The sequence below is a fragment of the Zosterops lateralis genome (assembly GCF_965231275.1).
Source record: "Zosterops lateralis genome assembly, chromosome: 32".
Lineage (NCBI taxonomy): Eukaryota > Metazoa > Chordata > Aves > Passeriformes > Zosteropidae > Zosterops > Zosterops lateralis.
This window is the reverse complement of record NC_139792.1, coordinates 2,333,025-2,347,313: the sequence shown is the minus strand read 5'-3', so window position 1 is coordinate 2,347,313 and position 14,289 is coordinate 2,333,025. Positions and strand designations below refer to the sequence as shown.

Sequence of the window (14,289 nt, the reverse complement as noted above, 5' to 3'; positions counted from 1 at the left end):
TCACCTCACACTGTAGTGGGGCTGGGGATGCAGGGGGTTCCCAATTCCTCCCCAAATCAGATCCCCCCCTCTCCTTAATCCCTCAGCTTTAATAACAACACTGCAAAGCCCTGCCAAATGTCTGGTCCCTGCACATCTCTGTGCTCCCTCCCTGCCCCCCTGGACACAGGACCTCTGGCCTAGGGAGGCTCCCCAGACTCCTGGGCTGCCTCTGTGCCCCCACCACGCTCCCCCAAATCAGGCACTGGCCGTGTAAAAGACTCCATATATTTCACATGTACAAAAAGTCACTGCAGGGGGATGGGCAGGGGGGTCCTGGGGTGGGGGGCACCATCCTGCCCCTCTCCAGGTGCCCCCCCAGCCTGGCTTTGGTCCCTTTTTTTTTGGCACTTAGTGTTCACATCAGTGGTCAAAGTGTCGAGCGCGGGGTGGAGGGGTCCCTCTGGTCCCTGTAGTGGGGGTGGGGGCTCTGAGGCACGGAACCCCCCGGGGAGGCCCTGACAGGGAGGGGGCACCCCACGGGTCATCTCCTGATGCTGGGGCCCCACCACAGATGGATTTGGCCTCTGCTTGGGTGGGCAGGGGATGGTCTGGGTGCAGGGTCTCCCTGGGCACAGGGATGTCACCCGTGAGGATGGTGGCACGAGGACATTTTGGCCCTGTTCCCACATGGTGTCAGGGCAGGGCGGAGCCTCTCTGGGCACCTGGGGGGCAGAGGGGGGTGAGGAGAGGAAACTGAGGCAGCCCCAGTCCTCCCCTACCACCCTGTCGGGCTCCTCAGCCTTGCTCGGCTACAGGCGGATCCACCTTCGGGCTGTGGGATGGAAGGGACAGTCAGGGACAGAGCCAGGGACACCTGGCCTGGCCTGAGGGGGTGCCCAGGTGACCCCCCCCCCAGAGTACAGGCAGCACAGGGTGAGTCCTCCAGGCACTGGGCTGTGACCCAGTAATGCACTGGGATTCGGACTCTGGGCTCCAGTAGGGCACTGGGGCCATACCCCAGCATCCAGTTTTGCACTGGGACCCCACACTGGGATCCAGTTTTGCCCTGGGATCCTGCACAGAACTCAGTAGTGTACTGGGACCTTGTACTGGGACCCAGTAGTGTACTGGGATGCCAGCCTGGGATCCAGTATTGTGCTGGGATCCCATCTTGAGACCCAGCAGTGCACTGGCATCCTGCCCTGGGATCCAGTGATGCCCAAAGACCCCACTCTGGGATCCAGTATTGCAGTGGGATCTGTGCTGGAATCCAGCCTTGCTCCAGGATCCAGGGCTAGGATCCTGTGCCAGGACTCTGTGCTGGGTACCAGCACTGAACTGGAATCCTGTGCCAGGGCCCAGCCTTACGTGAGGATCCAGTGCTGGGATCTGGTGCCAGGACCCAGCTTTGCACCGAGACCCTGGGCTGGAATCCTGTGCCAGGACTCCATGCTGGGTAGCAACATTTCACTGGGATCCAGTGCCAGGATCTGGCCTTGCACCTGGACCCAGCCTTGTGCTGGGATCCTGTGCTGGGATCCAGGCTTGCACCAAGATCCTGTGCTGGGATCCAGCCTTGAACTAGGATCCAGTGCTGAGAGTCAGCCTTGCAGTGGGATCCTGTGCCAGGATCCAGCTCTGTGTTGGGATCCTATGCTGGGATCCAGCCTTGCCCCAGGACCTTGTGCTGGGATCCTGTGCTGGGATCCAGCCTTGCACCAAGATCTTGTGCTGGGATCCAGCCTTGCACCAGGATCTTGTGCTGGGATCCTGTGCTGGGATCCAGCCTTTCCTGCCCTGATCCAAAGGACCGGGGCACACCCTGGGGTTGACAACATGCAGGGAGGGAGTGTGCAGAAGGGGGCATGCGGGGTCAGGGGGAACCCAGGGGGATCCAGGTGGGATCCAAGGGGATCCAGGCATGCAGGTGGTACCTGGGATCTTAACAGCTGGACTCGTCGTGGTGGGACGGGTCGCAGAAGAAGCGGGAGCCCCGCTTGGCCGTGCGGGCAGTGAAGGGGACGCTCTTCAGCGCTGCGGGGGCACGGGCAGGGAATGGGGGCGACAGGGACATGTCAGCCCCCATGGCCGGTGGGGCCAGGGCAGGGGGCCGGGGCTGAGGGGGCCGTACCGGTGATGATGTCCTCGATGGTGCCATCCTTGCCCTCGTACATGGGCCGGTGGTCCTTGGCCTGGCGCCGCCGCAGCTCCGCGATCAGCTCCTGCTGCTGCCACTTGTTCCGCTGCGAGGGAGGCACAGGGGGTCCAGGTTAGGGACACAGGGGTCCTCTCCGTGCCCCCTACTCCTCAGCCCACCCCCCATGCCTGCCTCCACTAACCTTCTCCTGCTTTTTAGCCTCCTGTGCCAGCAGCTTCTCCCGCATCACCTCCTCCTGCTTCTTCCGTGTCTCGTTTTCTTGCTCCGCGTCCTGCCAGGGCACACGGGTGGGGAGTGTCAGTTTTCCCCCACTGTGGGGTCACTCACCTGGTAGTGTATCCCTTCCCAGCCCCACCTCACCTTGTAGGAGTGGATGAATCGGACAAAGACCGGGAAGAAGACGGACGGGGGGGTTGTCTTGGGGCTCTCGCCGAAATACCTCACCACAGTGTTGTAGGCGTCCTGGCACAGGACCAGCGATCAGGGCCGGGCAGTGTCCGGCACAGGGGGAGTGCAAGGCATGGTGGGCATCATGTGTGGGCAAAGCAGGGAAGGGGTGCACAAGGAGCGTGCAGAGCAAGGTGTGTGTGACAAGGGATGCACACGCAGAATGCAAAGGAAGGCAGGAGTGCACAAGAGCAAGGTGTGCACAAGAAGTGTGCAGAGCCAGGAGTGCAAACAGATGTGTGCACAAGCAGCATGCAAGGCAAGGTGTGGATGAGCAAATGTGCACAAAAAGTGTGCAGAGCAAGGTGTGGGTGATAAGGGATTCAAAAGGAACATGCAAAGGAAAGCAGTAGTGCACAGGAGCATGCAGAGCCAGGGGTGGGACCAGATGTGCACAAGGAGTGTGCAAGGCAAGGTGTGGATGAGCAGATGTGCATGAGGAGTGTGTGCAAAGCAAGACGTGGGTGTGCAGGTCTGCACAAAGAATGCATAGAGCAAGGTGTGGATGACGAAGAATGACATAGAGCATGCAAAGGAAAACAGGAGTGCAAGGGAAGCATGCGAAACAAGGTGTGGATGAGCAGAAATGCACACAGAATGTACAGAGCAAGGTATAGATGCCCAGGTGTGCACAACGAGCATGCAGACCAAGGTGTGAATGACCAGATGTGCAAGAGGAGCATGCAGAGCAAGATGTGGATGACCAGGTGTGTACAAGGACCGTGCAAGACAAGGTGTAGCTAACCAGCTGTGCACAAGGACCAATAAAAGGCAAGGTGTAGATGACCAGATGTGTAAGAGGAGCATGCAGAGCAAGGTGTGGATGACCAGCTGTGCACATACACAAGACAAGGTGTGGATGACAAGGTGTGCATGAGGAGCATGCAGAGCAAGGTGTGGCCGAGCAGCTGTGCCCGTGGTTGGCGCCAGGCCGGGTGTGAGCCGCCCTCACCTCGGCTGTGCGCGCGTCGCGCTGCAGCCGCTCCAGCTGCCCCTCGCTGCCGCCCAGGAAGCCGCGCAGCACGGCGCTCTCGTGCTGCCCACACTCCCGCCGCAGCAGCTCCATCCCCCGGCCCAGCTCCTTCACATCCAGCAGCACGTTCTCCAGGGACACTGCAGGGACACGGGATGGGTCAGTGGCTGTGTGGGGCTGTGGACAGTGAGGTGGGGCAGTGGGTACAGGTTGAGGCCCACCTGCTGCAGCCTTCTCCACAAAGTGCAGCTCCTGCCAGAAGGTCGCCAGCTCTGGGTACTTCTCCCGCACTGTCAGCGCGATGAAGTGCAGCAGCGTCATCTTCCTGTCTGTTGACTTGGTGTCCAGGAGCTGCAGGAGGATTTGGGGAGGGGGGTCAGGGCTGTGGGATGAGAACCTCGGGGTTCCAGGGAGCTGGGGAGGGGCTGCCCACCAGGTCCAGGCTCTGCAATTTGAAGCCATAGACTGCACCACGTTTGCTGCTGTTCATGTAGTTGCCCAATGCCAAGATGATCTGCAGGGGCAAAGCAGGGATTGGAGGGTCAGGAGAGAGCAAGACTCCCACAGGATCCCCCTCACCCAGCTACAGTGAGTAGATAGACCCCCACCCAGCCTGTCCTCACATCCTCACCTCCAACATGTGCTTCAGCTTCTGGGACGACTTGACAGAGGCCGAGGCTGCAATGATGGCATTGAGTTGCTGCAGGGGGACAGAACGGGGGGCTCAGCTGGGGTTCAGGGTGCAGGGACCCCCACGGCAGGTCCAGTATCCCCCTCCCCAGCTCCGTACCGGCGTCAGCATCTGGATGTTCTCGGCGAAGTTGCCGAGGAAGGCCATGATGGCCATGCGCTGCGGCAGCCTCTCCACCTTGCTGAACTGCAGCATGAACCTGTCCTCGTCCGCCAGCTCCTCCAGCGGCTTCCGCTCGCGCTCATACTGTCGCAGCGCCTTCGCCTCCGCCTCCGTGGGCAGGAACCGCATCAGGCACTCCACAAAATCCACCGGCAGCGTCGCCAGGTCAAACCTGCCCCGCACGGCAGAGTTGGGGAGCAGGTCCCAGTGCTGCCCAGTCTGGGAACCCTGGATCCCATCCTGGTTCCCTACAACCTGCTTGGACATCCTGAACCACAGCCAGAGCCTCTGCACCCTGCCTGAACCTCTGCACCCTGTCTGGACCTCCTGAACCCAAATCAGACCATGTGCCCACCAGCCAAGTCCTCTGCACCCCAACAAGCCCTTCTACATCTTTCCTGGCTCTTCTGTCGATCTCCCTTTGACCCCCTTCCCCCTGGACAGACCCTCTGCAGCCCAACAAGCCCCTCTGCATTCTAGACAGTCTCTCTGCACCCTGCCACCCCTGAACCCCAAACAATTCCCACTGCACCTCTGCCAAGACGCCCTGTACTCTGCCTAGGTCACCTGAACACCAAGCTCCCTGACCCCAGCCAAACCATCTGCACCCCAGCCAGCCTTCTTGAATCCTGCCTGTCCCACCTGCATCCCAGTCAGGCCTGCTGCACCCTGCCTGCACCCTCTGGACCCCAACAAGCCCTGCTGAACCCCAACCAGTGCCCCTGTACTATGCCTGGTCGCCCTGAACCTCAACAAGAGCACTTGTCCCTCAGCCAAACCCTCTGCAACCCAGGCAGTCCCCTTGAGGCCTGCCTGGTCCCTCTGCACCCCAACTGGCTCCCCTGTTCGCACTGTACCTCTGCCAAGGCCCTGCACCTGCCTGAAACCCCTGCGCTCCATCAAGACCCCCCTGCACTCCGAGCCACTGGAACCTCAGCCAGACCACCTGTCCCTTGTCCAAACCCTCTGCACTCCAGCTAGCCCCTCTACACCCCAACCAACCCTCTCGCACCCTTACCAGCCCCCTTGAACCCTGTGTACCCCTTGCACCCCATTCCTGACCCTCCCTGCCCCGTTCCTGGCCCCCCTGCAGCCCCCCAGCCCCTGTCCCCCCCAGTGCAGGGCCGTACGTGTGGATGGCCCGGCAGATCTCGTCGGCGCTGCGCCCGGCCTTGCGCAGGGTGATGGCCAAGTTCTTGGCACGATTGGCCTCCAGCAGTGTCACCTTGGTGGCCACTTTCTGCGCCGCCTTGCTCTTGGCACACACCAGGTCCAGCGCCGGGCCCTGCGCCTTGGTCTTGAACAGCTCCTCGAAGCGCTCCAGGTCCAGGTCCTGGGGGAACAGGGGGGTCAGATGTGGGGTTTGGGGGTGCGCAAGTGGGGAGGGGTCCTGGGCTCACCTCCAGCACACGCTCGTCGTCCAGCTCACTGAACACTGTCCCGCTGATCTGGCTGGGCTTCAGCGCTGTCCAGTTGAACACGGGCAACCGGAATTTGGTCTTGATGGGCTTCTTGATCCGGATGGCTGCCAGCAGGGTGGGAGCCAGCTCAGCACCCCCGGGGCACGGGGACATGTCCTGTGCCCACCCTGAGCCTGGTGTCACCAACCCCTGGGCCACCCCATCCTCTTGCTGGGGTCCCTGAGGATTACGACCCCAGCACCCTGGTGCCTGCAGCCCTTCCCTGTCCCTTGTCCCTGTCCCCACAGTTCCTGTGTCCTCCCTGTCTGCACAGTCCCTACACCATCCCTTTCCCCAGGGTTCTCATATCCTTCCTGTCTCCTGTCCCTGTCCCCACTGTCTCTACACTGTCTCTGCGTCCTCCCTGTCCTCACAATCCCTACACCATCCCTGTCCCCAGGGTCCCCACATCCTTCCTGTCCCTTGTCCCTGCACTGTCCCAGTCCCCACGTCCTCCCTGTTCCCTGTCCTTACAGTACCCACACCCTCCCTGTCCCCTGTCCCCGTCCCGTGGTCCCCCCTCATCCCCACGTACCTGAGAGCCCGACGGTGAGGGCGATGGAGGGCGAAGCCCCGGGCAGCGGCGGGGCCGGGGGACACTTCCCTGTGAAGCCATCAGAGCGTGAGACCCCAATTCTGGGGACCGCCCACCCTCGGGAGTGGCCCAGCGCCTGGGAACTCCCACCCCTGGGGACACCCAGCTCTGAGATGCCCCAGTTTTGGGTGCCCTGGGGGCTTCCCCTCCTCACCTGGGAGCGGGGGCGCGGGGGGCGGCAGAGGGGGAGGCGGCGGGGGCGGGGGCGGCGCAGCCTCCACCGGGGGCAGGACCGGGGGTCGCAGGGTCTCCTCCAGGGGCTCGGGCTGGGGAGGCGGCGGCTCGGCGCTGGGGACCGGGGGCGGCTCCGAGCCGTAGTGCCGCCGGAAAGCCTCGTCCTTCTCCTTGATCATCCTGCGCAGCGTGTGCACTTGGTGGCTCGTGTGCTCGTAGGTCTCCTGGGGACAGCCAGCGTCAGCCCGGGGGGGTCAGGACCCTTCCCCACTCCCCACAGCCCCTACACCTTCCCCCCCAGCACACCTTGACCACCTCCAGCTCCTTCTCTCGCTGCAGCAGCTGCTTCTCCAGCTCTGCCACCCGCATCATGTTTTCGTTCTCCAGGTCCAGCAGCTTCTCTGTTAGCTGGGGAGGGGGACATGGCTGTGACAGCAGCTCAGGGACCCCCCTGGTGTCACCACTGATCTCCCCGGGACCCAAAAAGGAACGTTCCCACATCCCCCCGTGCTCACATACATGGGACAGGTGCTCCTCCAGTTCCTCCACCTTCTCCAGGGCCACATTCTTGGTCTCGGCATCCTCCAGCAGCCCCCCCACGTCAAAGACGTTGTCTAAGTACGCCTGGATCTGCACCTGCAGCTTCTCGCTCTCCGTGTGCCTCGACTTCTGTGGGCACGAAGGCGTCAAGGATGGGGGGACCCCCGGCACAGTCCCCCTGAGCCTCGACCCCCCGTACCTGCAGGAACTCCTCCAGCCCCAGTTTGGTGAACTCGTACTGGAGATGGACGCGGAAGTTCATGTCCTCCACCGAGTGCACCACGATGTTGATGAACTGCATGCAGGCCACCTGCAGGCAGGGCTGGGGTCACCAGGAGTTCTCCTGCCTCCCAAAGAGCCTCCCCCCCAGCCCAGGGCAGGGTGTCCCACCATGAAGTCGATGCTGCTGTCCTCGTTGCGGAAATATTCCATCAGCCGCTCAAAGCGGTGCTTCTCCTTGCACACCTGGGCAGGCAGAAACAGGGTTAACCTGGCGTGGTTCCCTCAGCCACTGATCCCCCTCCCCATCTCCTGGACTCCATTTTCTCTAATCCCAGCCTAGTCCTGGTGCTCCCAGGCCCCTCATTCCTCATTTTCCCTGATCCCTCCATCCCCTGCCCTCCAGACTCCCCATCCCAGCCTGGTCCTGGGGACCATGGTGCCCCCAATCCCAGCCTTCTCTTGGGGTTCCCCTCATCCCAGATTGGTCCTGGGGTCCCCAGCTCCTCCATCTCCAGGGTCCTGCTCCCCAGTACCAGCCTGATTCTAGTGCCCCATTCCCTCCATCTGAGGCTGTTCCTGTCTCCCCCTGGTCCAGCCCCATCCCAGCCTGGTCCTGTCTCCCCTCATTCCCCCCATCCCAGCCTGGACCTGTTGTTCCCACTCCCCTCGTACCTCCTTGAAGTTGTCGAAGGCTGCGAGGATGATCTCGTGGCCGCCCCTCACCAGGCAGACAGCCGCCAGCAGCTCCAGCACCAGCGCCTTCATCCTGGGCATGGCATCACCATCAGCATCAGCATCACCCCCAGCCAGTTCCAGGACCCCGTCCCACCCTGCCAGACCCTCCCTCACCTCGGGTTCTTGTTATTGAGGCTCAGGGCGATCTCATTGACGGCGTGTGGGTGAGACATGACCAGGTTGAAGCCGTACTGTGGGGATGGAGAAAAAACCATGTCAGCTGCGGTGGCAGTGGTGACAGCAGTGTCCCCACTGTGCGGTGACAGTACCTGGTAGTTCATGATGGCCCGAAGACACATGATGCAGAGGTGGACGTCATCCTTCTGGCTCACCAGGCGCGAGTTCTTCAGTGCCCTGCGGCTGGGCAGCGTCCCATAGCTGCAGGATGGGGCACACAGTGAGCGGATCATCACCCCCAGCACTGCACCAATGGGTGGGGAACCGAGGGACAGTGTGGGGACAGCGTGGGGACAGCGTGGGGACAGCCAGGATTTCGGAGGGGCAAAGGCAGAGAGAAGTGGTCGGAGGGCGACAGGGACAGAGTCTGCAGAGGCAGAGCGAAGCCACCGCGAGCACTGGGCTGGCCCCGGACAGCCGGTACTTACCCGGCGGGCGGGCGAGCGGCGAGGTGGGCACGGAGGAGAGAGAGAGAGAGCACAGCCAGAGAGGGGGACCCCGGCCCTGGAAGCAGAGATGGGGTGCATTACCCCGGGGCAGAGCGGGGACAGAGCCAGAGCAGGGGGTGAGCGGAGCCGCGGGGCGCAGAGGACAGGCGGGACGGCAATGGCGAGACAGTGACGGCTTCATGGGCCAGCAGAACGAGATATGGCATGTATGGCACGTGCCACGGCACAGCCACACCAAGGGCGAGGCACGGCCTGAGCTCCAGGCACCGCATTTGTGCCATGCAGGTGATGTGCGTGGCACAGGACAGGGCGGTGAGTGGCACCGGGCACGATGGCACAAGCCACGGCAGGACAGTGTTTGGCATGACACACGCCACGGCACACACCACAGCGGGCAGCAAGCAGCAGTGCCGTGGCCAGGCAGGGCCCTGAAGCAGGACGTACCCCCATGGCAGGACGTCCCCCCGCAGCGGGACATCCCCCCGGGCACGTACCGTAGGGCGGTCTGGCGGGCAGAGCGGGCCAGGCTGCTGGTGAAGGGGGCGGGCAGGGCGCTGGGGTGCTGCAGATCCTCGATGGACCTGCTCCAGGCACGCAGCTTCTCCAGTGCGCCGTCCTCGCCGCCTTCCAGGCCCTCAAAATCCAACCTGATGGGGGGACACGCGCGCAGCAGGGAGCACATTGCTTTGGCGGGGGGCACATTGCTTTGGCGGGGGGCACATGGCTTTGGCGGGGGGCACATGGCTCTGGCGGGGGGCACATTGCTTTGGCGGGGGGCACATGGCTTTGGCGGGGGGCACATGGCTCTGGCGGGGGGCAAACGGCTCTGGCGGGGGGCACATGGCTCTGGCGGGGGGCACATTGCTTTGGCGGGGGGCACATTGCTTTGGCGGGGGGCACATGGCTCTGGTGGGGAGCAAACGGCTCTGGCGGGGGGCACACGGTTCCAGCACAGATGCAAGCACTGAGGCAGGTGGCAAGTGGGTGGTTGCGGAGTGGGGAGAGGCAGGAGGGTGCCTCTGGAATCCCCAGAGCAGGCAGGAAGGGTTTGAAAATCCCGCGTCCCTCAGAACCCGGCGCAGACAGTTCCCTGCCTTAGGGGTGATAAGGGACCGAGCAGTATCAGGCGTCGGCAGCAGGGAACTGCCACGGCCACCGGGAACCCCCACACTCCCCGAGGACTCCCTGGGTTCCCCCTCACCCCAGGGACCCCCCGGCCCCACTCACATGACGGCGCACTGGGCGAAGGACAGGTAGTTCACCAGCACGTCCAGCCCCTTGTTCTCATCATTGAGGAACTCCCGCACCCACCTGCGGCACCAGGTACCCATCAGAGCCTGCAGGAGTCGGGGACCCCCCAACACACCCCCCTCCACCACGGAGACCCCTGTCCCGGCACAGGGACGGTGAGGGGCACCCCGGGGCTGCCGTGGTGGCTGCAGCCCCTCCACTATCACCGGTGCCAGCGCCAGCGCGGGGTTATCTGAGGGGTGCAGGGCAGGGAGGGCTTGGTGAGGGCGGGAAACGGCGCTGGGTGCTGGGGCTGCACCTCACCCCCACCCTGGGAAAGGAGGGGATTGGGGATGCCCCGAGCCTTGGGAGGGTGTGGGGTGCACTTGTGAGGCGCTGTGCCCAGGGGCAAGGAGGGGGGCAGGTGGGGTGGGGGCGCACGGGGGAATCACCCAGGAGCACTGGGAGCACTGGGGGTCCCCAGACCTGCCCACCGCCGTGCGTCAGGGAGCCCCGGGGGCCGCGGCCGCCCCTTTCCTGCCGCCGCCAGCCCCTCGCCTCAGCCCGTTTCCTGTCTCCGGCTTGCTGCTATTTTGGGTCCGTGGGCAGGGACGAGCGGGGCCGGCGGCGGGGAACAGCCCGGCACGTGCAGGAGCCGCCCCGGGCACGGCCGAACCGCCCCGGGCACAGCCGCGCCACCGGGGACCCGCCACTGGTGTCCCCAACACCCCCGGGACGGCCCGTCCCGCCCGCCGCCCCGCGCAGCCCCGGGGCATCCCGGTGGGGCCGGGGTGTCACCGGCCCGGGGACGGGACCGACAGAGCCCTCCGGTTGGGCGGGAGGAGCCGGCCAAGATCTGGCCACGCTGCCTCGTTCAGGGCGTCATCGCCGGCCCATCCGCCCCGGCATCCGCCCCCGGGACCTGCCCGCGGGCCGGGGCAGGAACCGGCCCAGTTCCTGCAGCGCCTCCGGCTTCCCCTGCAGCTGTGCGGGGCTGGAGAGAGGACCCTGCAGGCTCCCCGGGACCCCACACCCCATCCGGAACTCTGCACCCCCAGCCTGGGCTCCACAAGCCCTCCCTGAGACCCCACACCCCTCCCCAGGACCCCACACTCACCCAATGTGGTTTGTCCTCAGGCTGATCTCCAGCTCACGCAGCACCTTGGTGGACTCCTGCACCCTCCTCCTGAACTTCTGGGGGCAGAGCAAGGCTGAGCTGTGTTCCCCAGACTCCCCAAACCCCCAAAGGCTCCCCCAAACCCCCCAGCCCCTCACCTTCCGTGTGACACCCGGCTCCAGGAAGCTGCGCAGCTTCTGGATGTAGGCATGGGGTGGGCTCTTCACCTGGAACCGCTCCTGGGGGGGACAGAGGGTGTTGGTGACACTGGGACAGCAGCACAGTCCCCTCCCCAGAGCCCCCATGGGCCACCCAGCCCCCACCTGGTCACAGATGAGGTCCCACTTCTTCTCGTTGTCGTACTGGCGCAGGAGCCGGGCTTTGTCCGGGGGCAGGTTCATGGAGCTCTGGGGACAAAGGGGGGGGTGTCACCCTGGGGGACATGGGGACAGTGCCCCCCAAGGGGCACCCAGACCCATGGTACAGCCTGGGTCCCCCCAAAAATCATCCACAGCACAGCCAGGGTCCCTTCTAGGGACACCCTGACCCACGACATAGCCCAAGTCACTACACAGCTGGCACCAGGATGCACCAGCAGGCACAGACGTGGCACGGGGACAGCAGTGCCACTGCAGGCAGCCACATGCCAGCCACCGACAGCACCAAATCTGGCCATCCCTGACACATCCTTCCTGTCTGCACCCGCTTCCGAGTGACAAACCGCAGCCGCCGCTCCCGACCACGGCACGAGGCCAGGCACCAGTGCCACCTCCCCGGGACACCGGACACGAGGCCTGGCACCGGTGCCACCTCCCCGGGACACCGGACACGGGGCCAGGCACTGGTGGCTGCTCTGTGGGACACTGGACACAGTCCCAGCACAGGTGTCTGCTCACTCGGACACCAGGCACAAGGCCAAGCTTTGGGCTGGCCCAGGGTCACTGGGAAGAGCCATGGAGGGACCTCAGGAGCCTCAGTGTGGGATGTGGCACAGAACAAATGGGGTGGCACAGTGGGCACCAGGGATGCCAGAGGGCCATGGGACTGCCCTGGTGGGCAATGCCACCCTGGGGACAGATGCCAACCCGGGTGGGCGATGTCACCCTAGTGGGAGATGCCATGGCGCTGGGTGATGCCACCCTGGTGGGAAATGCCAGTGACGCAGCTCCGGGTAGCCCCATTATCGGGAGCTGCTCCACCCACCCGTGTCAGCTAAAGTTAGCCCTCCTCCCCTGCTCATCCCGATCCCACGGAGCCGCAGGAAACCGGGACGAGCCTGGGCGAGGCCAAGCACCCCAGGGCAGGGAGTCCCGCGGGACACGCAGATTCCCACGAGAGCGACCACCGGCACCGAGCCGCCAAAACTGCCCCCCAAAGGGGCACCGTCCCCTCCCCGGAGGGCTGCGGTTATTCCCCCGTGCCCACCAGTAAAATCCCGGGCCTCCCTGGGAATAGGGGCGGAAAGGACGCACAGAGACCCCGGGTGGGGTCGAGGGGCACTCGCGGGGGGCTTTGAAGCGCAGCCGCCCGTCCCGGCGTTCCCGCCGCTTCGTTTCCTGCCTTTGTGGTGGGAGCGCGGCCGCTCCCGGCCGGGCACTTCCTCCGCCGCCGGCCCCACCGGGAGCCCCCATGGCTATCCCGAGGCTGAACCCCACCGGGAACACGGCGGTAGCGGGGCTGGAGCCCGGCCCGGGGCTGGGGGGCTCCGGGGCGGATCCTCCTCTCCGGGGGCCGCCGGAGCTCCATCACATGATGGAATATTTTCCACCCCCGGCAGCAGCCGGGACGGCACCGGGGACATTTTGGCGGGGGCTGGTGCCACCACCCTGTAAAGTGACCCCCCCGGCAGGACGAGCGGCCGGCAGGACGCGTCCCCCCCGGCGCAGGCCCCGCGGAGACCGGCGGCTCCATCCGCCGCGCGTGGGATGCGGGACGGGAGCCGCTCCTCCCCGCCGGGGCTGCCGCTGCCCCCCGTTACCCCCGATTTCGCCTTTCAGAGCCCCGTGGGACCACACTCGGCATTTCCTGCCCGGCTGCGGCTTCCGCTGGCGGCGGCTCCCACCGGGATGGCGGGGCCGGGGGGCACCGGTGTCCCCCCAGCCGTGCTGTCCCCGCGGTGTCTCCCCCATCAAAACAAAGCCGGCGCCGCGGAGGGGCCACCGGGAACAGCCCGTGGGCGACCCAAGCGCCGGGGGGAGCCTCCGCCGTGTTGGTGGTCCCGGTGGCACCGCGGTGGGCACCGCCCCGGCAGTGACAGCGGACCGGGGACCGCGCGGGGCTCCCGCGCCCACCGGGACCCACCGGGAAACCGGGAACCCTCACACCCAGCGGGAAATCCCAGCCCTGCGGTCCCCGGCACCCACGGAGAGCCCCGATTCCAGCCCCGCGCGCTGCCCCGACGGGACTTTCCCGGTTTACAAAGTCCCCGGGCCTCAGGGCCCCCCGCGGTGGCACCGGGAGCGGCGTCACCCCCGGGGCTGTCCCGGGTGGGGTGTTCCCTGCCCATCCCCGCGGGCACCGGCGCTCCCCGCCCGCCCCTGGCGGTGCCGTCCCGGCGGTGCCCGGTGCCCGCCGACTGGTCCAGGAGAGCGCACCGGGAGGAGTCCCGGGGAAGGATGAACCGGGGGCTGCTCAGCGGGAACAGCGGCGGAACGAACGGGCAAAGCGCACCGAGGGGGCACAGCGGGAACGGAGGGTGAGCCCCGGGAACTGGGGAGCGCGGCCTCTCACCAGCACCAGGGCGAAGCGCTCCTCCAGCTCGCAGGGCTCCGGCATCGGCATCTTGCCCGGGGCGAACAGTCCGGCTCCCCCCGGGGCCGTCGGCGATCCCGGGCCCCGGGGCAGCGCCTCCCCGTCCGCGCTCTCCACGTTCCCCATCCCCGGCCCAGGCACCGGGGGGCGGCGGGGGAGGTTCAGCCCGTCGTGTCCGGCGCCGCCGCCGCCTCCCGGTCCCGCCCCGCCCGCCCCGCCCGGTCCCGCCCCGGGGCTGCACGGCCGCGGCGGCGCCACCAGGGGGCGCCTTTCACGGCGGCGGCGCCACCAGAGGGCGCCCAAAGGCCGGCAGCGGGCGCCACGCTCCGATTGGCCGCGCCGCGTCCACGCTGACCAATCAGCGCCGCGTTCGCGCGCGGGGGCGGGCGCTGCTCGTCCAACGGCGGCGCTCGGGCGCGGCCCGGG

General features: G+C 65.8%; 1 protein-coding gene across 1 annotated transcript; it reads right to left on the bottom strand.

The window, feature by feature from the left end:
- Positions 1–301: 301 nt before the first annotated feature.
- On the bottom strand, positions 302–14,134 carry FMNL3 (formin like 3). Its single transcript, XM_083881211.1, has 27 exons — positions 13,843–14,134; positions 11,436–11,519; positions 11,271–11,351; positions 11,113–11,189; positions 9,993–10,076; positions 9,260–9,412; positions 8,409–8,517; positions 8,254–8,330; positions 8,077–8,170; positions 7,573–7,647; positions 7,382–7,492; positions 7,162–7,311; positions 6,949–7,050; positions 6,623–6,866; positions 6,409–6,477; positions 5,814–5,938; positions 5,544–5,746; positions 4,351–4,585; positions 4,192–4,260; positions 3,994–4,074; positions 3,782–3,911; positions 3,540–3,700; positions 2,501–2,602; positions 2,322–2,411; positions 2,114–2,225; positions 1,917–2,016; positions 302–814 (listed from the first exon to the last, which is right to left on the bottom strand). The coding sequence occupies exons 1-26, from the start codon at positions 13,987–13,989 to the stop codon at positions 1,925–1,927; spliced, it is 3,057 nt and encodes a 1,018-aa protein (XP_083737337.1). The 5' UTR covers positions 13,990–14,134; the 3' UTR covers positions 302–814; positions 1,917–1,924.
- Between the last annotated feature and the right edge of the window lie 155 nt (positions 14,135–14,289).

Coding starts and splice junctions, on each gene's coding strand:
- FMNL3 (XM_083881211.1), bottom strand. CDS start 13,989: ATGGGGAACGTGGAGAGCGCGGACGGGGAGGCGCTGCCCCGGGGCCCG. Junction 8,518..9,259: donor GCCCGCCAGACCGCCCTACG/GTACGTGCCCGG, acceptor CCCATCCTGCAG/CTATGGGACGCTGCCCAGCC. Junction 2,603..3,539: donor GCGACGCGCGCACAGCCGAG/GTGAGGGCGGCT, acceptor GTCCTGTGCCAG/GACGCCTACAACACTGTGGT.